The sequence below is a fragment of the Hippichthys cyanospilos genome, chromosome 10, assembly GCF_059441005.1.
Source record: "Hippichthys cyanospilos isolate Australia breed blue-spotted pipefish chromosome 10, RoL_Hcya_1.0, whole genome shotgun sequence".
Lineage (NCBI taxonomy): Eukaryota > Metazoa > Chordata > Actinopteri > Syngnathiformes > Syngnathidae > Hippichthys > Hippichthys cyanospilos.
In genome coordinates, this window is record NC_142378.1 from 13464838 (window position 1) to 13492269 (window position 27432).

General features: G+C 41.3%; 2 protein-coding genes across 7 annotated transcripts in view; one reads left to right on the forward strand and one right to left on the reverse strand.

Annotated features, from left to right (window-relative positions):
- rfx2 (regulatory factor X, 2 (influences HLA class II expression)) overlaps positions 1-24805 on the forward strand; it is a 30344-nt gene extending 5539 nt beyond the window's left edge. Inside the window, exons 2-17 of one of the 4 annotated variants that reach the window (XM_088425486.1) lie at positions 8221-8332; positions 9386-9475; positions 11086-11168; positions 12230-12497; positions 13603-13677; positions 15462-15643; positions 15816-15935; positions 16654-16772; positions 16909-17027; positions 19669-19781; positions 20524-20675; positions 20809-20906; positions 21314-21672; positions 22335-22488; positions 22572-22614; positions 22704-24805. In XM_088425486.1, the coding sequence (XP_088281612.1) occupies positions 8225-8332; positions 9386-9475; positions 11086-11168; positions 12230-12497; positions 13603-13677; positions 15462-15643; positions 15816-15935; positions 16654-16772; positions 16909-17027; positions 19669-19781; positions 20524-20675; positions 20809-20906; positions 21314-21672; positions 22335-22488; positions 22572-22614; positions 22704-22822 (2202 nt within the window). In that variant the 5' untranslated portion in view covers positions 8221-8224 and the 3' untranslated portion in view covers positions 22823-24805. The remainder of the gene's footprint in view (positions 1-8220; positions 8333-9385; positions 9476-11085; positions 11169-12229; positions 12498-13602; positions 13678-15461; positions 15644-15815; positions 15936-16653; positions 16773-16908; positions 17028-19668; positions 19782-20523; positions 20676-20808; positions 20907-21313; positions 21673-22334; positions 22489-22571; positions 22615-22703) is intronic. The other 3 variants (XM_088425487.1, XM_088425488.1, XM_088425489.1) reach the window with 3 other exon arrangements.
- A 16-nt stretch (positions 24806-24821) lies between these two features.
- fcho1 (FCH and mu domain containing endocytic adaptor 1) overlaps positions 24822-27432 on the reverse strand; it is a 31627-nt gene continuing 29016 nt past the window's right edge. For all 3 annotated transcript variants that reach the window (XM_088425491.1, XM_088425490.1, XM_088425492.1), the window contains 3 exons: positions 27269-27333; positions 26855-27022; positions 24822-26329 (listed from right to left, as the gene is read on the reverse strand). In XM_088425491.1, coding sequence (XP_088281617.1) covers positions 26301-26329; positions 26855-27022; positions 27269-27333 — 262 coding nt within the window. In that variant the 3' untranslated portion in view covers positions 24822-26300. The remainder of the gene's footprint in view (positions 26330-26854; positions 27023-27268; positions 27334-27432) is intronic.

Here is a 27432-nt window from a genome sequence, read left to right on the forward strand (position 1 = left end):
CTTGGAGCCTTTTATTCCCTGTTTTTATGTAAGCGTGCATTCTGTTCAAACCCGTGTGTGTTAAGTGTAGCCCTCAGGAGGACAGCTGCAGTGGTCTCTTTGACGGCGGGTGACCTGTCACAGCTTTTGGTCACATGATCTGAGTGTGTGTTTGCCGATGCTGTATTTAGCAGATCTTGATGAGGCCCGCCGCAGCCCCGGGGAGAAGGGCTCCGTCAAATCTCCAGCTTAGTTTGTGTCATTGCTGGAGCTATTCAGTATATTTGGTATTCGGATATCCTACAGAAAATTCTAATCGAATAAAAAAAACGAAACAAAAAAAAAAACAAATAAAAACTGCTGCAGCGCTCCGAGCTAGCAACTAATTCATGCTAATGGAGCTTGGGCCACTGGTAAATATTGGCTGTAGGTGTATGTTATTGTCAACAGCAAACAGTATTGAAGTTGTTTGTCGGCGTCCTGAGTTAGCGTTTGAAAGCGATTTTAGAACAAGGTTGTGTTGTTTGTATCAGGAGTCAGGCGCAACAGTTGCAGTAGAAAGACTAGTCAAGTCGTTATGCCGCGACACGCTGCCATGAACAACTTGAAAATATAAGCGTACCAATGTAGTAACCTAAGGTATATTTTGAATTTGGCCTTCGCACCATGTGTCCGTCATGTTTTACTGTCTTGAAGACCTTTAACAAATTGTTGCTGTGATTGGCTTGACACTTTTTCTGGTGTAAATAACACAACGTCGAATTAGGTTTTTGATTTGATTTGTTCCATCTAAGCTGTCTGTTTTTGTTCCCTTTGGTCTTAGTATGAGCTCTGTTTTGTAGATTTTCCCATAACTGAAGTGAATATCATGAACTGATATCACAAAGCAGAGAATGCCTTGCAGGGCTTATTAAGCGGGAATTAATTATACAGTTTGGATATTTTATTATGGCGGTTTCACCATAGGAAAGAGTTTTAATGAATGTGGCAGTCCCTTTAAAATCAGTGGAACTAGTTGAATCTACAGGATTGAAGTGATTTTGCAAATCGTTGTGGGCTTCCGTTGCTAGGATACAAAGCAACACATCTTGTCATATACCAGAGAAACGTTGACACTGATTGGCACATACGCTGCGGCAACAAGTTGAAACTGGTTGTGAAATGAAATGTTTTTCACCCTGTCTCCTCTTCGTGTGTGTCGTCATGGGGAATTCTTTACATTCCACCTGTTTCTATCGTGGCTACACAACTGCTAATTACATTTCCTGCCACTAACAGCAGACAAGGCGGTGACATTTGCATTACAATGACCGTTCCCTCCCCCTTTTTCTAACGGGAGCGCCCCATTCTCTATTCACTTTTCCTTTCTTCTGTCGACTTTCTGCTTGTTTGAAAATGTTTATTCGTCTTGAAAATTTGCTATAAAGTCCTCTTACCAACAAGTAGACTTTCTTTTTCACATTTAGTTTTTTTTCCCACTTCAGGAACTCTTTAATGGTGGCATTTATTTGAGAAGAAGGGCAGGAGAGACTCTTTTATACCATGAGAACTGTATATTATCTGTTAGGGCTGTCCTCATACGGTACTTATCTTACTTTTTATATAAATTACCCCCACTAATATTCTCCTCAAGACAGCAATTCAATGCAGGAATTCATTCATTCATTCATTCATTCATTCATTCATTCATTCATTCGTTCGTTCGTTCGTTCGTTCGTTCGTTCGTTCGTTCGTTCGTTCGTTCGTTTGTTCGTTCGTTCCTAAGGTGTTCATTCATAATTTAGTGAAAATGTGTTACATTTGGTTTTCTGTGTCTATAATAGTTTTTTACCAAGCAAAAAAAACAACTTTTTTTTTACTTTTCTCCGAATACAGTACTCGAAAAATACTCAATAGCTGCAACCTGTTTCGTTCATTCGTTTTCAAAAGCGCTTCTAATACCTCATTCGAGTTGCAAATGAGCTGAAGCCTGTCGCAGACGATTTGATTGGTTCCCAGCTAATCTTAGGACACATATCAACAAACTCTTTTTCTTAAAACACATTCAGACCGTCATCTAGGGAAATATTAGTCTTCATGGAACCTAACTTTTTTTTAAGTCTTGGAAAAAAAAAGTTTTATTCTATTTTTTTAGCGCTTATTAAATGTGCATGAGTGTATTGAAGATTTTTTTGGGGGGGGTATTTCAGTGTATTTCAGTGGCTGTCATTTGTTTTTATTCACGGGCCTGCCTTGGATATTTTATTGTACAAAGAACATTATAACTTGTTACGGAAATTAAGCAAATGTCGGTGTCTGACAGGCTGGACTTAATCGGAAACGCATGAACGGGTGATGTTTGCTCAGGTGATTAGATTCATGGCATCAAGATCAGAATGTGGACGCTTATCATTTCGTATTGTTTCACCATCTGGAACAGCTGGTGAGTAGCAACATGTGTTGGTAATCTTTGAATGAAAATTTTGATTCAAATTGATTGTAATTGTTGGCACAATTACGTTTCCTTTTGAATTACCATTTATAAATAAGTATTTTAGCAAACATTTTTGTATGGGTTACAATAGACTGTGATTAAATAAAAGGGGGGTAGCACAATTTATTACCCAGTTTCAGGTGTGCCGCTCTTCAGTTTTTATCTCATTATGCTTAGTAGTGAGAGGGAGGTGGGCGGGGTGTAGTGGGTTGACAGGGTAGTTATAGAAATCTGGAAAGGGTTAGAAGAGGTACAGCGTTGGGGGAGGAAGTTGCTAGCATAGAGCTTGGGCAAAGGCACCGTTGCCATAGCAACAGTTTGATCTGGCTGTGACTGCCTGGCCTGCACTACTCATGGTGACAGAGTGGACAGGTTGCTGATGACCTGAGGTGGGGAGGTGAAGAGTATTTTTTTTTTCTTGGGGGGGGGGGGGGGGGGGGGGCTTAGCTCTCTCCTGCCATCTGCACCCCTACGAGACCCACTGCAATTGGATTAGCCATGAATTAATGAGACTGCTTGAGGACCAGCCTCTGTTGTGGAAATCTCCATCATCTTAATGCAAGCTTTTGTGCGAGCGTGTGCTCGTGTCATTTCATGAAATCAAAGTGCTCACTTGCAGGCCCCGGCTGTAATCTGGCTGACATGGAAAGTTATTGAATGACGACGACATGGAATTCCCTTCTCACCAGCAACTTGTTGCTCATGTTCGTTCGGGCTTATACTCGGTGTGTCTGCTGTCTCTTCATGCCCAACGTTGATGTCCGTATTCAAATTCAACAAGTGCCTCTTCCTGTTTAAAATAAGAGTCCAAACAAAACCCCTACAAACTCCTAATGTTTGACTATTCTCTTTGTGCAAGTGACTTGGCTTGAGTTAGTTTTCAGTTGGCGTGAAAATAAAGCAGCCTTGAAGAATAGACTGTTTTACACTTGATGACTTAAACATTTCTCCTTCCTGCCTCTGACCACCACCGAGAGCTCCTCATCCTGTCCTCTTGAATCAAGTCTCAAGCAGCACAAAGTCGACACATTTTTAATAATAGCGCACCGGGAATAACTCAGTGTTTCCCAGTGTCTGAAATTAATAGCTTACATAGTGTTTATTGTTGTAAGTTTCTACTTAGTGCGAGATAGACGGATCAGGTAGGGGGGTGGCATTGTTTGGTTTGGGAAGTATTCTGTTGGTTGCATAGCAACAGGCTCTTGGAAACGGGAGTGGACGTTGTTGCCACTGGCAACGCTTGTTGCTCTGCAAACAATGTGAGCCAGTGCAAACATGAGCCAAGACTCTGCGCTCCTTCATTTAATTGAACATCTGTATGTGTTTTCCTCTGATTGAGTCCTGTTAAAGTTTGAACTGTCAGAGGCATATGGTTAAATCCTGGCTGCAGAAGCAGTGACCTGTTGTCATTCTTAAGTCTATTTTTTTAATAGAGTTAAGACTGTGTAACTCTGGAAAGGCTGTTGTTTCTGTTTTTAAGTTGCCATCTAGCATAGCCATGAGGAAGGCATACAAAACTACCGAGAAGCCACTTTGTTGCTTGTGTGTCAATGTAGAAGAAGATATGTCTTTAGGCTGTAGGCGTTGAGGCCTCGCCCCAAACAGCAGGGCATTCGGAATAGCATTTTATCTTCTGCGGTGTTGTACCGTTGTGCCTTTCAGAGCTAACGGGGAAAGTCTGCAAGACTTTTCACCTTCTGGACTCCCTTTTTTTTTGCAAACACAGCAATTTGACACACAAATACCTATTAAATCCAGCACCCCAACTGACTTGAATAGAAAACACATTCATTCACTGCCATTAACAACTATAGACATCAAAAATCCATTTCTACTAGGCTGTCAGTGAATTATGTAACTCATTCACTGCTATTGACAGCTACAGGGGCATCACTAGGTTTTATTTTATTAGCCCCCAGGATCATGTTCAGGATGTGACCAAGTCCAGCGCATGAGCACAACATTTTACAAGGGTGCTCTCCAAAACTGATAATACTACATGAAAAACAAGTTTAAAACCAACAGGTTATACTTGTAAGATTATTTCAGTGTGTTCAAATAATTACATAAACACAGTAAATGTGTGTAGCATTAATAACAACAAACAACAACAAATGTACACAGTGCATGCTTAACTGTATGCTCAAAAGGGATCAGAATAGTGTCACAAAGTAAACCAAAAATACAGAGAAAAAAAATTACCTTGTAGATCTTAATTATGTAATAAAAATCTAATTAAAAGCTGCAATCATTAGCTATTAGTGGGTGGACGCATCAAAGAATTCCGCATGTTTTAACAGTGGCAAATCAGTTGATTACGCCGTAGTCATGACTCCGTGCAGTCGAATGGCATTCAATGACATTTTAGCTCTCAGCTCAGAGACGGTTTGCTCTGAAATACTTTTCAAAATGCAGGATTAGATATTGATGCATACCTGCCGAAATGATTGAAGAAAAATATTCCTCAATGAAGTTTTAAATTAATAACAGTTGTAAGATTAAAGTGTCTGTCTTGACAGGCTAATTTGATTTGATCTCTTCGCTCACTCAGCTTTCTAGAAATTTCTTTTGTCATACATCAAGCTTCTTGTAAAATTCTTAAATGAATGATGCAATTTGCCTGTAATATTTCATATTCATATTCATGTTGAGTTGCATATGACTCCAAGACAGTCTGCAAATGTTACAAAAGAATCCAGCATGAATGAAGTTGGACTTTTACCCATTCTTAAAGTGTTTTTTCTCCTTTTTTTCTGCTTTTAATCACCTGCTAACAAGGCAATCAATAGTGTTGTGAACTGTTGGCAGAAGTTCTACATTGTGCTTCCTTGCTGAAGGGAGAAGTAAAAACGATGCCACCTACGGCTGTTATTTGTTGCCATATGGTTGTGCAAGTCAGGTCAGGGGGAAATCAGAGTTATTTGGAGCAAACATTTTGATTTTTAACAGAAAATTGATGTATAGGCTGTACATTTACATTTTTTTTGAACATTTGGCCCTTTTGTGGAAAAGTAAAAAGTTCCACATATGGAACTTGAGAAAATTCAACCATTTAAAATATGCCTCACTGGACAGCAATATACTGTAAGTAATAAAAATCAAGTTGAACTGCTCTGGCTGTGACTTGAGTTAAATACACAAAAGAAGTTAAGTGTTTCATTCTTTAGTAATTAAACTTGGAGAAAAAAATACACATTTGAAGATCTATTATGAAATATGTCTTTAGAACTTTACTTGGACTCTTGTAAATTTACTTTCCTAGAATGGCAAACAAAAATTGCAGCCCCTTTATAATGTATACTCTGCGTTGGTATCATTTGAGTGGTAGCTACACAAATAAAAGTTGTGAGGAAAAATTTTAATGTAAAATTGCTAATATGTTAGACCAATTCCGTTGCTGTTTCCCAATTAACACAAACACATGCACACACACGCACAGATATTTCGACATTCTTTTTCAGTCTGTTAGTCATGGCTTGTTCTTGCGGAAAAGCTAGCGGTGGCACACCCACTTCATGTATTGTTTTCTATCTTGAAGAAGACTTACTTCCTTTCCACTCACTATAGTGCTGACTATTGGAAAGTACTCTGCAAGGATTATCTGGATTGTCACTGGCACTTGTTGCACTTGTTTTTAGGGCCACCTTGTTTATTAACATAACTTAAGCAAAGTCTCAAATGTTTTTTTTTTTTTTTTCAAATTAACAGACATTATTGATATTTTTCGTTGTTTTTTTTTTTTTCCTAATTGCGGTTATATTGCAAATGCAATTAGCAGTTCAGCCCATTTGTCTCGCTTTTATATGGCAACCGTAGGAGGGAATATGAATTCAACTAAAAATATTTCAGATTAAGCAGCATGCAGTTGACAGGCTAGCCAGATCATCGTGTTGCTAAATGAAGGGCCACCATGTGATCATTGGCTTACAATAACCAAAAATGTCCACTGTCATTGTCCACACTATCACATATTTGAATTTTTGCCTGTACGGGATCGGTTGACTTTTTTTAAGTTTGGTAGTTTGACTAATATGCATTGCTGAGAGCATAAAATTTACATAATACAATGCATATGAATTTTATTGGAAAATCTCAACTTTTGGTGAAATAGGGACTTCTCAAAGGCAGCTAATGGTGACAATTTAAATAACGTTTTGTAGAGCATTAATCAACAGGGTTTCTGCTGGTCATTTGTCTTTTGTTGTTTTTTTTTTCAAGTTGTCCCGTTGCTTTTGTACTTGATTATGTAAGCCCAAGTCTATTGTTCACAGTTTAAACTGGTATCCCCATTAGTTTTCCCTTTGCTAAAGACTGTTTTTCCCGGGGTTACAGACAAATGAAAAGAGGATAAGTATTGTTTATTTTGTGTTTTGATAGCCCAGTGTTGTTTGAGTTATTAACGTTTTTCCTTCTACCTACACAGAACACGCACATTGTCCAACCGGTCTCTAATGTTGATCATTAAATGAAAGCATCCCACCCCACCACCCCAGAGCATCTTCACTGCCTTCCTCCCCCACTCAGCTCTTTGCAGTCACACTCCAAAGTTCTTGTGTAAGAAAGGCGGAGGTTGCTTTGGTGGGGGTAGGGTGAACGGGGAGGGAGGAGAGGTTTGAGTTAGGGGTGGTTGCCATGGATTCTTCACCATGGCAACCAAAATACATTTGCAAAGCATTGAGGAATTTCCTCACATCAGCTGGATTATTTGGGCCCTGAGAGAGTGCCTCAGGTTCCAAACAAGCGCTGGATATTATCAGGACTCTGCTCAGGCCTGCAGATCTGTTGATCATTTTTCTGAGGAAGTTTTTCCCTTTGTGTCCCCTTTGTCCCTTGGATCGTCTCATCACAGCCAACAATGGACTCTTTTCCCACTTTGTCTTTTTTTTCCTCCTGTCACTATTTTCTATATTTGCTTTTTACAGTTGTGATTTAAGAAGCAGACAGTCTTTTTTTCATTAAAGGAACTTTTTGTTGTTGTTGTTTTTTTTATGGTGTAGCTGGGCTGCTTTGTGTACTTGGAAGTAAGGCTGAAGGTTAGCCTCATATCTGCCTAAAAGTGGTGAACTGTAAGATCCCCTCAGGACAATTTGGGTAAAACCAGTGTGTCTATGTGAGTTTTGTAGGAAGTATGATCATAGCTAAAGCAAGTAATCCTCTTAGTCAAGGTCAAACTCCAGTCCATGAGTCCTGTATGTTTTCCGAGTTTGTCTTTAGATCACATCTTATTCAAATGATAAGGCCCATTATGAAACTCCCGCAGAACTCGCCGATGAACTAATCATTTGAATCAGGTGAAGCCTTGGAAAACATGCAGGACATGAGCCATCGCGGACTGGAGTATGACGGTTCAGGTCTTAGAGTTTAATAAGAACCCGATTCAAGTGATCAGGATCGTTATTGGGTTCCTGCAGAGAATGCTGATGAGCTGATCATCTAAACCATAAAGGAAAGCAGTTCTCAAGGACCGTACAGTAGTCTTACACTGGTGCTTTACGTCTCAAGGATTTCTGAGCCGGATCAGTATAAGTTGCACAAAACAACCCAGACATTTGGGTCAAATTGACTCAGGTTGTGGATTAGGGTACCCTTTACGTGGAAATAGAGCCAGTATGTTCTAGTAGCCTAAAAAAAACAAACAAAAAAAAAAAAACAGTAGCTACAGTGACTGGTCAGATGTTTAGGTTGGAAAAGTGAATATTTTATTAACTCTTTTCATTTTATTTCTCCAACTCCTTCTCTCTGTCTCGCTTGATGGCCTTCCCACAAAGAAGCATGCAGAGCTCTGAGGGCGGCTCCGACACCTCGCCCAGCGTGGCGACACTGCGGACGTCGTCATCAGCCCAGGCCCCTGTGGTCCAGCCTGTCCCAGCCTCCCAACAGGTAGAATGCTAACTAACTGGACGGTTAGATTACTTTAGAAGCCAGTCCAGTCATTTTATTGTTGTAGCGATATAAAATCCCCTTGACGATGACTACGAATATTTTGTCAGTGTGTTTTCAATTTTTAATCAAAGCTGCACTTCTCACATACTGTATTTAATTGAATACATGTAATTAACTTATTCACTGTCATCCCAGCTGACGGCTTTTTGACACCCATAGCTTTCTATGGTAGTGATTGAATTCGCAGGGATGCTCACAATTTTTGCTCCAAGATCTACTTTTCCAGCGGCTATATATTGTATCTGGGTTCGGAGCATAGAATGCTACTGGTGAGCTAAAATGATGGGTCGCCGATACAGCTCAGCACTACAAGTCAGTAGATTGCACGTTAGCAAAATCAGTCCTTCGGCGATCCAAAACGTCACCTGTCGACTACAACACTGGCCCAAAACCATCCCGTATATCTTTACGACGATTAATCAACACACTAAGACCCAACTTCTGTCTTTTTTTTTTTTGCTTTTATAACTGAAATTGTAGACAGACCAGCGTGGACACCTTAGATCAGGCACATTAGGAGCGAGAATGGCTCAGGCAGAGGAACGGTCATGTAGCATGATGTTACCGCGCAATCGTCCACCGCAGCACGCACGTAAACATGTAAAACATGTAAAAATTAATAGTACAGCATAGCCCTGTCGTTTGCTCCCGTTTTTGTTTTGGTCTCACAATGTCATTCGATCTCTTGCATTACGACTTTCGCGATCAACGCATTGAGCATCTCTGAAAGTCTTATCCGTTGCCAGCCTGATAAAAGGGGATTTTTGACGTCGATCGTCATCGATGGTAGTGAATGAGAGAGTGAATGGCTGAAGGAGCGTAAGATGATTATGTACTGCTCATTGACATTAACGCATCCATCTCAGCTGTTTGCATAAGGGACATCTGTCAACACATATTTTTAAGGAACGGAATCTGTTGGCGGTAATATGGCCGCGCGTCATACATGCATACCTTTGTAATGGAGATATATGTCTTGTATCTACACAGAGAGCCCTGGTACAAGCCACAGGCTCAGTTCAGAAAGGAGGACAAATACAGCAGCTTTCAGTATCCAGGGCCCAACAGGTGCCTCCACAGGTACACAGTACTGGACATACATATACAGTGCTGTGATTATAGTTGTTAAGCTTCTGAAACTGAGCCTTACTTACCTCATAAGCAAAGCCACAAGAGCATTACTATTACATATATGTGCAAAGGGTGTCGACAAAGTGTTGTTTATATCACATTGGGGTCAGAATTTTCATTAAAGTTAAACAATAACTGACAGGAATACACATTGAGCACATATATTGTTCTGATAATGGCCTAGCATTCAATCATTAACTGAAAGCTGCTGAATGAAAGCTGAATACTTGCTCTAGCTTTCTCTGCTCACAAGCGTCGTTTTCTGGCTGGAACCTGGCTCACTGCCTGTGTCTTTGCACCGCTGCTCTTGTTAAATACTCTTCGTTGGTTCACGGGATTCAGTTGGGATACTTGTTGTATGACGAGGATCTTGGCATGCTGGCTGCATAATTCTATAGCTGTCACCTTTTTAACGTTTTTTTTTGTCCACACTACACTGAGATTCCAATGGACTTAGCCACACATTTTTGCACACGATGGCGTACATTCATGCTGTTTTCTACCTTTTCACACAACAGTGCCTGAATATTTCCCAGAAGAGCTACTTGCATGAATGCCGTTTGACTTGCCTTACCGTTTCTTCTTCTGCCTATGAGGGGACAAATACCATTCTTTGTCTTTTCAGTATCACGGTCACTGTTTGGACATCAATTGGGCAGCTGCTTTGGTTGCGGTTGGGGATTTGGGATGGGGCAAATAACATTTTTTTTTAAAGGGGTTCTAAATGTAATTAACATTTTTGAGCAGAAAAAGATGTTAAAAGTGATTTGGTAACTTTGGTAATTTTTCATTTATAAAATAGAAATTATGGTTGTCCAAACACCCCACGGGACCAAGGCAGTGTTAAAGGTATTATTTGCATATAAAAAATAATCTAGGTTTCAAATTACTATAGACAAAATGTGATTTGTTTTCACAAAAGCAGGCGCATGTCGCAGAGATGAGGTTTGAGTTATTGACAAATACAAACTTTCAACAGAGCTGTCCAATTTGGCAGAGTTACAAAAACAACCTCCAGTCTAGACTTTCATTTCCCAGCAGCCAAAAGGTTCAAATTGTTAATCAAAGTGTATGAAAATAAGGATTAGTAGGTGGTGAGCACTAAAAACTTAAAATGCGTTCTTATTAAAACTAGGTACTTTGTTTTCTGAGCTACTTCCACATATTATGTACAGTACCATTTTAAGGGGAATTATATGCACAATTGAAATATAAATATCTCATTAATTTTTGAAGACATGAGCATGAGTTTGTGAAAAGGCATTTCAAATATTGAAATGTCTAAATTTTGAAGTTTACAATCCATTTCAATTGAAATAACATCTGTTTCTTTTTGCATTTCAATTTTGTCGTCTATGTTGACACTTTCCTTTAAGAAACCCAATCTGGTTGTTTTTGATCACTGACTATTAATTCAATAAAAATGGTAAACATACTTTTTTTTCTCCTGATTGTTATTATAACGGGTGAGAAGCACACAACAGGTGGTTGACGCTTTCTGCAGTGTTTTTGTTTTCTTTCAAATTTCCCTGCTTTGAATTTGTGTTCATTCTTTGTAGGTCCAACAGTCACAGCATGTGTATCCATCCCAGGTGCACTATGTAGGGGAAGGTGGAGAGGCTGTTTACACTAATGGAACAATGTAAGCATTGTTGTGTCACATCACATTTACAGCATTACTGTTCCACTTCTAACTAAAATAACAGCTAGACATATGTGACCCGATCTAATAAAAAATAAAATAAAACAATAAAGTCTGCACGTCAGCAGGTAATGTTTTATGTTAAATGACCAAATAAAGACTGTGTGGACAAAAAATGTTGATTTTGATATTTCTCTGAAAAACATCTTCCCTAAAGGGATAGTGTGTAAGATTTAAAGCGTTTTTCATTACAGATAGCAGGAGGGGCTGTGGGTGCTGCCTTTACCATTGTCCGTAGCTATAACAAACATGGCCGCCTCCGGAGAAGTGCCACCCTCCATGTAATATAATATAATGATGACTAGACCTAGGATTATATTTAAAACATACCATTGGTCATTAAGAACACATTCATTTTCAAGTTTTTGAAATTCACAATCATTTAATTGATTCATTTTGACTCAAAAATGGTCTAAATCTTACACACCGTCCCTTTAAGGTCTCTATTTTCATTTCTCACCAGCCAAAAGATTAACATTTTAGTTTAAGTGTATGAAAGTAAGGGATTACAGTAATAGACAATGCACATCTTTGCTAATGTGTTTTTAGCCAAGTAGAGTCCAGTGTTTTCTTCATTTTCATGAATATTAATATTGTAGATTGACAATGGATGCCTCAAAACTATGAATCAACACATTTGTCATGAATCAACAATTTAGTCGCTTTACCAATTGGTTTGAGACCATCAGTTGTGTTGTGCACAAGTCACTTTAATACACCGCCCGCTAGGACAACTGCGAACATGCCAAGATCCGATTAGTTAACTAAATAAAAACAAGGGTCCGTCATTACCTAAAGAAATGGAATTAGAATGTGTATCCAAAACTTTGGCCTGCACTGTATGAAAAAGTGTACACGAGGACCCTTGTGTCAGAGCCGGTCACATATGTACATGATTGTCAGTGTTTTGAACCTCTCAGTTACTTCTTTGCCTTGAGTGGAAAACAAATGTTAGGTCACTATTGTGAGTTGATGTGTTTGCTGCATGTGATTCCTCACAGTCGCACGGCCTACTACAACCCGGAGGCGCAGTTGTACGGTCAGAGCAGCGGGGGGTCCTACTTTGACTCGCAGGCCGGCGGAGCTCACGTGGCCACCGTGGTGTCCTCTGCCAGCGGTGGGGTGCCACCTCATAGCATGGTGGGCATTGCCATGGACGTAAGCAGCAGCCACATCATCTCCAGCGGCAGCACCTATTTGATCCATGGAGGAAACATGGAAGGAAGTCGCAACCATATATCACACTCCTCTCGTTCATCTTCAGCCATGGTGAGCAACAAATAGCCATCTTTTTTTAAGCACTCTTTCCATACCAGTGTGGTAATAATAACATGAAAAACTAAGGCTTTTGCTGGTATTCCAGCAAATTACAAGGTGAGCATGAGGGAATTGGCATCGGAATAGCTAATGCGTCACCCCATAATTTTGTGACACATTTCAGCCACAATCTTGACCGCTTAAACAGCCACGAAACCACACCGAAGATGCGCAGAAACTCCTCTGTTTGATCGGGACAGCTAGGCGTAGCAACACACAGTACCAACGGTGGCAAAGGTTACCGAGGCTATAGCCAGGCTATCTCGGCCGGTTCCTCAGTGGAACGGGAGCAAGATAGCTTGTAAAATGGGGACACCGGCTTGAATAATTCAGCCGTGCCTCGTTTTAGAGGTTTTCACAGGCACTTGAACGCCCTGCAAAACAAAGCAACCCCTGGGGCTCATTACCATTTGGCCAGGAGCCCTCGGGAGCATTCTTCGGGCTTGGAACCTTGCCTCTTCTTTTTTTTTTCTTTTTCTTCTACGCCTCCAGTTGGCTGCGGTCGCACATCTTTTCTTTGGGACTTGATTTTCTCCTCTAGCTCAAATAATTGTCCCTATCACTTTACCAATGAAAGATAAAATCACTTAATGCACTCCGCAAATAGTTCCATACAGTGTGTCAGTGTATTCGGGGTCGGTCGTCAGAGTTTTTGTGTTCCAAAGGCATTGTTTGGTAAATTGTGCTACTTAGGGGTGGCACTGCTGACCTATTGTCTCTGAGCTTGACGTGACCTGTGCCCCTATTTGTGGGTCCTATTTGCATACATTAGAGTTTCTGACTGCCAGCCAGACCTAACTAAACTCCAGGTCCCTTGATTTGCATGCTTTTGTGTGGCAATAATGGTTTTGGCGGCAACACTGACTGATTTGAATGGAAATGCAAAATCTGGCTGCTTGCTAACAGTCTTATTTCCTTATCCTTTTTTGTGTGTTTTAATGTACTTCTGCTCATTCCTGACTTTTTTTTTTTTTTTTACCTTTCTCTTTTGCCTCCTCCTCCCCCTACTTTGTCCAACTTTTTTTTTTTTTTTTTTGCATGCTCCTTATTTCTTTAGCTTGAAATGGCGATTGAAAACCTCCAAAAGTCTGAAGGAATTGCAAGTCACAAAAGCAGCCTGCTCAACAGCCATGTAAGTCCATCTGGAAGTTTCTTTGAAAAGGCCATCATGAGAATTTGTGAGGGGGGTGAAATCTTTGGTTGATCCTTTAGGCGGTGTGTTTTTACTTGCATTTGTAAAGATGAACACACCGCCGACTACTATAGCTTGACTGACACAGCACTTTCCCACTGACATGCGTCCATTGTCTCAAAATTATTCATCCCTGTTCTGCTTTCAATTGCTCTCACTTTCAAAAATGTGTTATACTGTCCTCTGCATGGATTTACTGTATGTACATATCTGTTAAACATTAGTTTTTGATGTGAACTAATGATACACGCTGCCTTGAAACAGCCCTCCCTTGCGCTTTATGGTGAAGCATGCTTAAAAAAATTGGACACATCTAGCTGATGATGAAATGGAAGCGCTCCATTGAGTTGATGAATCTGTGCTTTCACAGACAAATCACAAAAGCAAAATGTAGTTTTGTGATGTGGAAAGCTCAAAGCGCATCAAAGTGTTAAGGCCCGATTAATTGGCTTGGTTTATTAAATCGTCCGATTATGACTTTTTCAAACATCAGAAATAATTTGGCCAAATTTTTACCTTTACTATTAGTACCGTATGTACTCTAAATATTTGCAGGAGTTGTTTACATCAATCAGTGATTTATGACACCCACTCAATTACCAGTAACACAAATACATATGACAATATTAGTGTCTTTATAACTAATTAATCATACCATGCAATACAGTCTCTCACCTGAAAAAGTTTGTTTTTGTACTAAAACATTAAAAAAATATATTTAGAGTTGACCCCCTGCTGTTCTCGGGTAATAGGTATCATCAGGTTGGCCCCTGAACTGTGAAAGTCCGCTTACGATTGACACCAATTGCATAGGGACGGAACAAATAGTATTTTATCATTATACTTTTTATATTAATTGGCTGATTTCTAAGTTGGGGGGGGGCTCTCGGCTGCTCTCTGGGATGGATAACAAACGGGTCAATTTAACTGGGATCCTAAAAGGGATCCTAAACCATTTTCAGCAGTAAAAAGTTCATATTTTTAGATAATTTATTTGAAGAAATTATTTTTCATGTAGGATAAATACCTTTTAAAAGTATATATTTTACTGTTGATAGAAAATGACATCCATTTGTTCCAGACTCAGGCATGACCAATCATATCACCCGCTTTCCGGGTTTGACCATGCGATGTTTGCAAGCTGAGCCATGATTGAGCCCTGATCAGATGGGATGTCATTTTAAATTGACAGAAAGTGGCAAAATGTCTTTTTAAATGTACAGTATTGTACAAAAAATGCTTAACACATTATGGACAAAATGCTAACTTTGTTTCCTGTTGAAAATGGCTAAATAAACAGAATATCACTTAGTTTCATTTCACACAAACACCATTTTAATGAGAATACCATGTTTAGGCTGCATAGAACATAGCTAATTCTCGTCATGAGAATTTCTGACGACTTTAGTTAGAGGTTAGATGGCTCCCTATGACAATGATGCTCATTCAAGTCATCATGACGGCAGATGATCTGACTCCCGAGTCTATGTCTGCGCGTAGGCCTTTGAATTCGAATCAACTTAACCAGTGACATAACGGGTGCAGACGCTTGTGTAATGTTGAATGAAAACGGCCAAGGCAGGTGCCTGTGTTTTTTTCCACTGTTAAATAAATGGTTTCTGTTGCTGTGTCTTGCCTACGTTGTGAAATGATAAGATTCACTCTTCCTGAACGTTGCAGAACTGCTCCATCAGCTGATTGCCATTTTTCTCTCGTACATTTAGCTCCAGTGGCTGCTGGACAACTACGAGACCGCGGAGGGTGTGAGCCTGCCGCGCTGCTCGCTCTATAACCATTACTTGCGGCATTGCCAGGAGCAGAAACTGGATCCGGTCAACGCCGCCTCCTTTGGCAAGCTCATTCGTTCCGTCTTCATGGGCCTCAGGACGCGCCGCCTCGGAACCAGGTACGACTAACTTAGGAGTTTTTCTGCCCCCCCGCGGCGCCCAAGATCCCGATAACAGTAATCAAGTAGCTATTAGCGATGTAACGAGTATGACGAAGCTTATAGGCGCTGGTGACATGCTAATGACCATGATTATTCTGATGACATGCTTTCGGGCTTTTGAATCTTCCAGAGGCAACTCCAAGTATCATTATTATGGCATCCGGGTAAAGCCAGACTCTCCGCTGAACCGGCTGCAAGAGGACACCCAGTACATGGCCATGAGGCAGCAGCCTGTCCACCAGAAACAAAGGTCACCATTCTTAACCCTTCATCTCCCCTTAAGCCATCCTTCTTTGTCTAGGAAGCTCCTCGGGCTACAGTGTCTGGTTAATTTTAATCGGTGATTATGTGTCATTTTTATGTGGGGTTTCTGTCATCTCTAATCTCAGGCTTGAGCTGTTTACCGTTCTAAGTTCTGGTTACAATTTTTTTTTTTCATTATACAGTAGTTTGTTGTTTTTTGTTGTGACCAGACGTTTGGTTTTTAAAATCTTTAAAACTTTAGTATGACTTTTGTCCAAGGCTACGCGATATGGCCAAGGCCTCCCCTCCTCACTCATTCTGCATGATTATGATCTTAATTGATTTTAATCAAAGTAGTAAATTCAACAAACATTTATTTATAGGTTATATTTTGTTTTAGTTTATATTTTATAGAAGGTTTATTTTATGTCAAATGTTGCCCAAAATTGTATAGATTTTATATCCATTTTAACACAAAATTAGCATTCATGTCTTGTGCATAACTTGCTTGAATGCAAGCGATTAGTAGCCGTCGTAAAAAAACATCTTATAAACCACTTTTCTGCAATTTCTGCAAAACATCATCTTCATGATTTAGCTCATTTTTAAATTGTCTATTTTTAAAAGCAAAGAATGGATCCAATTAATTTGATTTCTTGCCCAGCCCTGTTTTTCCCCCTTTGTTTTGCTTTCATCGTAAATATCAATATGCTGCTTGTTGCTAGGTTCAAACCTCTGCAGAAGGTGGACGGAATGCCCGACAACCTGTGTGTGAACTCCCACTGTAACAACACTCCGGAACAATCTGTTGCCGCTCAGAGCCAGCACCATCAGCAGTACATAGGTCAGCGCGTGAGCATTGGCATCTCCACGTGCACATGCATTCGCATCAGTGGAATATTTGACTTATATTCTGTCTGCATGTTGAAAGTGTCCCTGTGCAAGTGACAAAGGAGTGATGACGTGTGTTCTTGATGCAGACACAGCCCACAGCTTGCCTGAGTTTCCCTCCCCTGACCTGGGCACGCAGCCTCTGCCGGAGCGCATCAGTATGAACGACATCAAGAAGCTGCAGACTCTCTACAGAGACCACTGCGAGGTAGGTCATACGATTACGTAATAACCTCTCGAGTCATAAGGGCTATTTGATGGATTCGGGCTCAGGCGCTCTTTTGAGCCCTTGGCTTCCACGCAAATTGAACCTTGTTTGGATTGTAATTGCACATGCTTACATATACTCAGCTCATAAAAGAATAAATTGTTGACATATAAATGCCCTCCATCAAGTGTCTTCAAGTCATAAAAGTACTCCACAACTCATTATTATATGGACCGTTTGAACTCTTCTGATATACTCGTAGTTTCTATTTGTTTTTGTGATTGCTGATTGTATCTCAGAATGGGATTACGTTGTCAGGTCTGCTGTGCAAACAGATGACCGTTTAAAATCTCAATTAGAGCTAGAGTACATAATATAAGGTTAAAGGTACTCTATTTTGCTCAATGCACAGTGGCGTATTCTTGATCTTATCCATTCCTAAGTAGCAGTGGGATATTTGACTCATGATAAATGCAATGTCAATTTTTACTCTTCCCGCTTATTATATTTGCCCCCTTCAATATATGAGTCTGATTCAGAGAGGACAGGCTTTATGGCATTTTTTTTGGCACTGCCGATTTGACACTTTTATGTTTAAATAAATGCTTGGTTCAAATAACACGTTAGTCAGTGTTAACCGCAGATTTATAACACATTTCTATTGTTTTCATTTTATTAAACAAAGTACAGAAGTGATCTAGCCTCAAGAATACATCAAAACGTGGCCAGTGGCTGTATTCTGAAAAGCTATAATTAACATGGTAAATCTGTGTGAACACAGATAAATCTATATTCCAAAATGTGCAGGCCTGTTTTACGTTTTAGTCACCTAGGGTAGAGGAGGGATGCCTTATGATTTAAATGATGCGGAGAGGGTCGTTACTGTGTAATAATCATGACAGATATATTTCTTGACTTTTTTTTTTTTTTATTACGTTAAAATAGAACAGTAAAGTTAGTTTTTTATCCACCCTACTAATTGATTTAGTCTTCTTAAACGGCATAGCAATCCATATCCAGGTGCTTGCTCTGTTATAATTCACTTGAGTGCGTCAGTCATGAATTATCTTCCACCATAGGATGAAAAGGGAAATAATAAGAAAAAAATGACAATCAGGATGTTTAACAGACAGGCGCTTGTGTGATTAAAGCAGCCAAGTGCTTTATCGCATTATCGCCGGCCTCCCTTGTCCATCCTCCCCACGCTCCCTTTGTTCCAGCCTTCTTTTCATCCGCGAGCGGCTTTCAAGACATGCCAATTAACCTTTCTGAGCGCTGGCTGGACATCTCGGTGTCTTTGTGGTGGCCTCCCCGCGGGCCTTTGTGTTGTCTTGTCTAGGGACGGGCTCGGGCCCTTCCGCCTTTGTCTGCCACTCTCGCGCCGCTCCTTGTGTTTAGCGTTCCCGCTGCTGACTTGGTTTCCTTCATTTGGAGCCAACCATGACCTGTTATCTCATTAGCAGAGGCTCCCCCTTATCTGCCTTGAAAGTTCCTCTCGCTATAAATGCTCATGTGAAATCATATTGCGTTTTTTTTTTGTTTTTTTTTCCCCTGCACGTGGAGGAGACAGATTGACTGCAGCTGGTCAGTGAAATGCATTGAAGCGTGAACACTTTGACTTACATTAGGATTTATGCCACGCTACAAATTCTGTCTACTTTCTCCTCAATCTGTTTTTTTTCTTTTTAAAGCATGCTGTTTTTCCTGCGAGGCCAAAAACTGCGCGCGTGTTCAAAAGGGGGGTGGGGAATTCTCCTTTTTGTTTTGGAGTTCTGTGTTTGACCTGTTGCTGGGGGCAACCATAAACAAGGTTGCCATGGTGACAGCCAAGTAGAGTCGAAAACATAGCTTGTGATCGAAGCCTACACTGCTGTGTAAAAAGATCCGCCGGATCTAGCAGGCACACACATGAAGAGAGCGAGAAGGGGGAGAGGGAGAGAGAGAAAAGATGGAGAGGAGAGAGAAGAGCGAGAGAAAGAGAAAGGAGAAGGGAGAGAAAAGAGTAAAAGTAAGAGGGAGAGAGGAGAGAGCCAAGAGAGAACGAGCAGAGCAAAGAGAAAGGAGAAAAGAGAGAGAAAGTGAGAAAAAACAGTTAAAAAGATAGAGAGAGAGGTGACTGACAGAGGGTGAGGGAGACAGAGGGGGGGTGGGGTTAGGGGCGAGAGAGTCAGTATTTGACTTTTGCCAATGTCTTAACACAAGCTAGGCTGTGGTATTATAACATCTCAGCAAAAAGACGACTTTTGCATGTCCCGTTGAAGTTATAAGGTAACCAACCTACTACGACTACACTACTTCCTGTTCATTTCTGGGTTTAAGATGCACGCGTACAGCATGTTGGGAAAGTGACACCAATGAGCCGACGTCAGCTCATCGCCGGCGGCAAAGGAATGTGTGGAAATGCAGCTCAAATTTGAAGCGGGGATGAAACCTAGATGTGACCTTTGGGGATGGTGCCCATGATTGATGTGCTGCGTTCCCGCTGGCTCGCAAAGGAACCAGCCGGGGCCCACAGTGAGCGGGAGCTGCCTGCAGGATCTGTGTTGTGTGTCTGGTTGCCATGGTTCCACTCTCAATGTTTCTCCGCCCTCACTCCCTCTTCCTACTCCCCTCCCTGCGTATTCCTCCTCCCTTCCTGCAGGCCACACTGGACGTGGTGATGAACCTCCAGTTTCACTACATTGAGAAACTCTGGCAGACCTTTTGGTACTCAACAGCGGCATCTAGTGACGAGAGCAGCGCAATTCCCAACAGGTCAGAGCTCACACAGGAAGAACAAGACATAAATACTTCAGATCGGTTTTTCAAACTTTTTTGAGCCGGGGCACACTTATTTTTGGAAGAAAAATCTCAAGTTCAGCTGCCAAGGGACTTAAATAGAACTGAATTAGGGAGTTTTTTTTGTTGTTTTTTTTTACTATTTATAAAATATACAATTATCTCCTTAGTTAACACTTTAACTTTGAGACCTCTAATTGATGTACAATAACAAAAAAGTGGCTTCAGTTTTTCTTTAACAGATCTAATAACCTTTGACCTCCTGCTATATTTGAGAGTAGGCCAAAGTGCTTGCTGCAACCTTTATTTTAGACCCTCTGGATGAATGGTGCTGTTTTTGATGATGAATCGCCAAATAAATAGAATTTGACATTAAATTAAAATAATCAATGCTGTCTACTCAAACGTGGGGTTTTCTCGAGTTTTTGTTAAAGATGTGTCTTATGCTTCACTGCGTTAGCATCTTGGTTGCTATTGTTAGCTGTGGCTGCAGTCGAAGCTTGGATGTTGTCTGCATTTATGTGCTAGGCTAAACTTGAGCGATAATAGATGGAATAGATGGAATATCAAATGGCAGCTTTCGCAGGTGTTTTGAAAAGCATGACAAATGTTCAAGATCTGATTTGGAATGTGTAGAGCTCTGAGCTACAGCGGGAGTTAAAAAAAAAAAAAAAAGTGACCACATGTTTTGTCAGGTTTTGATTGTCATGTTTTGCAGTGATGATGAACTGGAAGGTGTGCTGCCCAGGGAAAAGATGGTGAATCTTTGTAAATATGAACCAGTGCGACTATGGATGAGAAGCTGTGATCACATCCTCTACCAGGCCTTGGTAGAGATCCTCATCCCGGATGTTCTGCGCCCTGTTCCCAGTTAGTATAGTCTCCTCAGCTACTCGGTCTTCATTTTCACAAGAAATTCAGATGTTTCTTTCTGTCTGTTACTGTAGCTTTGCTCAAACTGGCAATGAAAAAAGCAGAATTCAACTTGTTGTTTTCCTTGTAGGCACTCTCACTCAGGCCATCAGGAACTTTGCCAAGAGTCTGGAGGGATGGCTGACTAACGCCATGACCAGCTTCCCTCAGGAAATCATCCGCACCAAGGTGAGTGGAAAACCACTTTTTTTCACGTTCCCTTGACAGACTGACAGTCTTACCAAGAAGCCATTTTAGATCAGAAGAAGCCTGAATGGATTTCCAGAAGAAACAAGGAAAACTAACTGTATACAAACTATCCATCTATTTTCTATAGCTGCTAATCCTCACTAGGGTCACTGGTGTGCTGGTGCATATCCCAGCTGTCTTCGCTAGGCGTGGGACGCCCTGAAGTGGTTGCCAGCCAATTGCAGGGCACACAAAAACAAACAACCATTCCCAACTACTTTGTGCGTAGTTTTGTCATGATCAGAGGAAACAGCTGTAAATTGAATCCTTCTTGATCACGGTTATCCGACCGTCGAGTCTAATTTGAGCCGATGGCCGTTTGTAAGTCGTTCTAACCGTGCGTGCAGGTTGCAGTGGTCAGTGCCTTTGCGCAGACGCTGAGGCGTTACACCAGCCTGAACCACCTGGCCCAGGCAGCACGCGCCGTCCTCCAGAACACCTCGCAGATCAACCAGATGCTCTCCGACCTCAACCGGGTGGACTTCGCCAACGTCCAGGAGCAGGCGTCGTGGGTGTGCCAGTGCGACGAGAGCGTGGTGCAACGTCTGGAGCAGGATTTCAAAGTCACTCTACAGCAGCAGAGTTCTCTGGACCAGTGGGCCACTTGGCTGGACAATGTGGTCACTCAGGTCCTCAAGCCCCACCAGGGTAGTCCCAGCTTCCCCAAGGCGGCGCGGCAGTTTCTGCTCAAATGGTCCTTCTACAGGTAAGCCGCGTTACGACAATGGTCATATTGTTCAAATGATGTTCTATGCAGCACCGTCGTGTTTGAGGAATAGCAATTGAGGAGCAAAATCCATCCCTTTGCATCCATCTCAGGGGGTGCCTACTGTAAGTGACGTCACGGTGGCTCAGGGCTTAGGTAATGACCAATCAGGGCTCCCCATTTTTATGCATTTGGTCATGTGACACTAGCAAGCTCAGCCTATTGGTTGAGCAATTTTCCTTCCGCAGAAAGTGGAGGAGGGCCACTCGAGATGGATAAAAACTGGTGGATGTCTTATTACAAAAAACTGAATTTTTACTGCTGAGAGGCTCCAAAGATTTAGACAGTTTCAGATTAACTACTCCAAATGATTAATCAATTATCTAAATAATTGTTGATTGATAGTTGCCAATTAATTATTGGTTGCACCTCTTTTTCTTTCGCAACTCCAGTTGCGATGTCTAGTTGATGTACTGGAGATCCCCTTTGACCTACATTCAGTTGAATAAACCACAAAAACAATGTCTTTAATGTTCACCCCCATAAGCTTGATTGTTTTGTTTTTTTCTTTGCAAATACTGTATTCACTTGTTTTGAATTTGTTGCCCGCACAACAGAACACACTGTCATTTTACACACACCCCGTACTCATTTTTGCGCAGCTCCATGGTGATTCGAGACCTGACTCTGCGCAGCGCGGCCAGTTTTGGTTCCTTCCACCTGATCCGCCTGCTGTATGACGAGTACATGTTTTATCTAGTGGAGCACCGCGTGGCTCAGGCTACCGGGGAGACGCCCATCGCCGTCATGGGGGAGGTGAGGGAGACTCTGCTCCAGCCCCAATGTCAATCATCTTTCTTTTACACTTGTCCTCATTTTTTCTTTTGATTGAATTTCAGTTTAGCGATTTGAGCTCCATGATGCCATCACTCATGGAAAAAGGTAAAAACAAAATTAATAGGCAATGACTAAAAGTCCAAATGACTATGACAAAATGGAACGTGATTTGAGCGAAGCCTTTTCCCCTCCAGCAGACGTGTCCTTCTCAGACGAGATGAGCGACCTGGGCAGCGACGGCGACGCGTCCCGGAGTGAGCCGGCCGTGAAAAGGGAGCGCATCGAAATGAGCCACCCTCTGCAGGAGATGTGAGGCCGGTGGTCCTCGGCCCGGCCGACACCGCCCCCCCCCAACCCCACACATTTGTGTCCGCTAGGTCCAACGGCCGCGATGTCAGTCCTAACAACGTTAAAAGCGCTGCCCTTTTTCTTTTCCTCCTCGGAAGCAATCTCAACTGATTTTCTTTTTGTTTTGTGCAATTGTGAATGAGTTTGTGCAGTCCCTTTTTTTTTTTTTTTTTTTTTTTAATGGTGCGTGCGGTGCTAATGTGTTGTATTTTTTGAATTCTATTCCGTTTTACTTTAACTAGCTGTGCCATGGTGTCATTGAGTGCCTTAGATTGCTAACTCGGAATTCATCACTTCAAGATGTCAGCCTGTCCCTCAGCTGTGCCTCAACCGCACTAATGAATGTATCGTCGACAAACCTCATTCAGGCCACCTTTCACGAAGCTTAAGTGGAGGTGTGAGCGTGCGTATGTGTTTGTACTCCTCGTGGCCTCTGCTGCACCTTGCAGCTCACAAAATGAAAAAGACATGCAAGTGGTGGACCCAAAGGACTTTACCCTCAGCAACTTAACCATTGTAGTGTGTGTGTGCGCGTGCATGTGTGTCTTGGCCAGGGATATTCGTGTGTGTTTGTGTGTGTGGGGTTATTCAAACTGCCGATGTGAAACTAGGTCTGCCAATTAGCAATACTGCATATGGAAAACTACATTACTAGTTAGGGGTGATGGGACATGATCTCATATGGGATTTTACGAAATTAGAACGCCACAAGATTTCTCGTCCCCGCACATTACGAAAAATCTGTTTAAATTTAAGTTTAAAAAAAATAGGTTGACATGAAAATAAATGATAAATTGGTCGTTATTAAATGGAATGTATTTTTGGTTTTCTTGTTGAAGGAACGAATGATAAAGTAGTGGCAAATCAGACAAAGACACTTTGTCAACGCAGCGAAAAAATAATATTAAAACGCCAACCAATGTGCATTTTGTTATACTATTTCAGCGGCAGTAGAAAAATGAGCCTCAAACAAAAGTAACTCCTGTTTACATTTGCATGCTAGATTCATTTTCTTGCCGTCGTTTGACCCAAAAGAAACTTTACTTATATTGGGCATCATAATCTTGTGGCCGCAATCTCGTCTCATGGCATTTGTGTCCCGTCCCATCCATACTATTTTACAGTTCTCGTCGTGCATCTGACTTGTCTTAGAGGACAAAGCGAACTACTGCATGGACCTTTACCCGGACGGTGAAAAAACCCTCACAGCAGATCTAGTTCCACTTGCTTGCATTTTTGATAACCGAAGGGCGAGTTACTGCGGTTTACCTCATTAGATTACTGGGCGTGTTCCAGTGGGCTCAGATGATGTAATGGAGTTGTCGGTTGATCCCATGCGGTGCAAATGGTTGTGTTGGCCCCGCCCACTGGAGACCTGTCGTAGCAAGCCAGCATCCTGAGCGTGATGAAGCCCAAGCCAATTTGGGATCACATTACAACTCCAGAGAGCCTTAGCAGAGGATTACCATTTAACTAAATTATATATTCACTATATCTTTATATGATGTAGAAGGTGTGTTCCGTGGCCTCATTTTGCTCATTGTATTTGAAGAAAACGTCTAGTTTTGTAACAGATTAGCTTTTGCGTGAGATCCATTTGTTCAAAGTATGAGGAGCAGTTCTTAGTTAGGTGAACTATTCTTGAGTTCAGTTCAGCCCCTCAACTCTTGTACTGACTTATTTAAGGCTTTCTGAGATGTGCCCCTGTCAATTGCCTTCACATGCGTTTGGAAAGCTCATTTCTGGGTGTGTGAGAATATTTTAGATCTTCGGATGATTTTTTTGGGGGGGAACTAGATTTGGTTCCTCATAAGTATACTGAACCCTTATTTTGCGTATTTAAACCACCTCTTTATCTAGCCCAAGAACACATGGTGGTTGGTAAACTGCTTAATTCAGTTGTATTTTGTACTTGGTCACAATGTGTAATAATAATAAACTGGCAGAAAAAAAAAAAAAAAGACTTGCACGTGTACTTTTTTTCTTTATCAAATATCACATTGTATTTCCAAACATTGCTTTTTTCCCTCATTTTTAAGGTAGGGAAGAAGTTATAATAATGACCCTGTTTAATCATGTCATACTCTTTACATCACTTAAAAATTCAATTCCAGCATAAAATATGCTTAGCTTATTATTTAGCAGTTGCTTCCCTGTACACAGTCAGCTGTAACGTTGAGTGTAGTTTGCAGTCCAGGACAACCCCTGGCAAAAATTGTGCAACAAGTCTTGGAAGACGTTCATTCTTTTTTTTAAGGGAAAAAAAAAAGATCATCACAGTCAAGACACAAACTAAAGTGGTTTCAATTAGCAACGTTCAGACTTTAAAACCCTGTGTTGTGCCTTTTAACACTTCAAATTAAATTAATTGTATATGATTATATACTGTATCTTTCTTTTTTTTCTGAAATACGAGTTATTTTGGTGCTTACATTTCAAACTAAAGTAAGACGCCTGTCACCCTTAACTCATGAAGTTGTCCTAGTGCACTCCTGATTGCTGTGTTTAGTGTGCTAGGACAGTAGGGTGTGGTACTCAATTAGTGACGGAACTAAGTAAGGAACATGTCAATTTCTCTGATTGGAATAACAGTAAACAATGCTCAAGCTTCAAAAATTTGAATGTGCATAATACAGGAACTTTAGAAAAAACTTTTTGACTGATAGGAAAATGAAGCTTCAGGATGCTTCATGAAGCAGTTGTGGTTTTCTTTCACTTTGCTTTCCTGATGTAAATCCCATTTTTGAAAGCAGTTTCTTCCCGTTTGTTCACAGCCGTCGACCAGTTTTCCCCAGTGATTGATTACAACATGCTTTGTAACATAGCATGAGTTACACTCGTTGAGTTGAGATTGTTGCAGCCATGATTCGCAACAGTCCACTTGGGGCAACAGCTCTCGAATATAATACCACTCTTGTTTAAACACAGACTAATGAGCAGATGTAATCTGATGCAGATATTGCAAATAGAATTTTTGGGGAATTTTTCCATAGCCTTTCTTTGGTAAAACGCACCTGTTATGACCACATTGTTGTGATGTTGTTGTGTTTCTTAAAGCCAGAAAGCTGCCATATGGAATGACTTTAGTTTTGTGTGATGTGATCTGATTTTTTTTACCCCCAACAAAATTACACAACTGAACCACATCCTCTCAAACAGGTGACACACACATTCAGTGAACACACACACACACACACACACACACACACACACACACAGTATATGTGTATACACAGTATGTATTTTGCCAGGGATTGTAGTAAATTGGGACAAAATAAGTGAAATCTTTCTCCCAAAAAAGATGAAACATGAGAGAGTGACTTGGTCCTAACCATTGCAGCAGATACTGTCACAACTAAGTGCTTGTGGTCCTTCGACAATGTCTGTTGCATCCAGGCTGCAACCTTCTCAGAACCTCCAACGATGTTCCACACTGTCAGTGTTCACAAGGTGCAGCCTGCCATGTACTTTCCTGTCATGCACACAAAGTCCCAAAATAGGTCCCATTTGTTAGCTACCGTCCATTAAAATAAGTCACTCAACAAGATGTTAGCAATTTATATTAAAGGGACAATGTGTAAGATTTAAACTGTTTTACATTACCGACAGCAGGAGGTGCTGCATTTACCGTTGTCTCTTGCTATAACAAACATGGCCGCTTCCGGAGGAGTGCCACCCCCCATGTGATATAATTTCATGATAAATAGACCGACGATTTTATTTAAAACATACCGTTGGTCGTTAAGAACACATTCATTTGCAAGTTTTTTTTACATTTACAATCATTTAACTTATTCTTTTTCTAATGAAAAATGGTCTGAATCTTACAGATTGTCCCTTTAAATCAGCTTGTTCATTAGTTATGGGCATATCAAAAAGGTAAATTGCTCATCCAATTGGTTATACATCTTGTGAGTAATAGCATGCCTTAGAAAGCAATTTACGCAGCCTTTGCTGGAAATCGACGGCAAAGCAAATTTATCATTGATTGAGTCACCTGTGGCGAATCTTTTCTTGACGAGCGACATGCGATAGCGGCCGCCAACCAGTTCCACGTCCATGCCCGACATTGAGGCCCCGGAGCCCACAAACTGAACCGCCAGGCTGGGCGGGGGGCCGCGGGGGACCTCCAAGCACTGCCAGCTGGCACACAGGGTCCCCGAGCCTGGGAGAAATGTTGACATTGAGCAGATGAGATCTGCTGTCATCAGGTTTTTATGCTCACCGGATAAAGCGCAGAAGATGCAAACAATAACAGCAATGGAAATGCGAGATAACGAGAGCAATTTGAAACCAGCTAAAGACTTAAAAAAAAAATGCGGATTGGCAATGGGGAAACTGTCATGCTTTTCAATTTCCCTCTCTTTGTTTCTGTCCTTGTTCAACATCAGAGGAGAAAAGCAGTCCTGACCTTTGCTGTGGTTGGTGGGCGAGAGGTTGGCGAGCTTCCACAGCAGACGCCTTTCCTCAGCGTTCCTGCAGAGGCACAAAAACACCGACTGACTTTTTGACCTTCTCTCGCTCGTAGTAAGACGCCGTTAGTACCCCCTGCAGATGCTATTTTTAGCAGCTGGA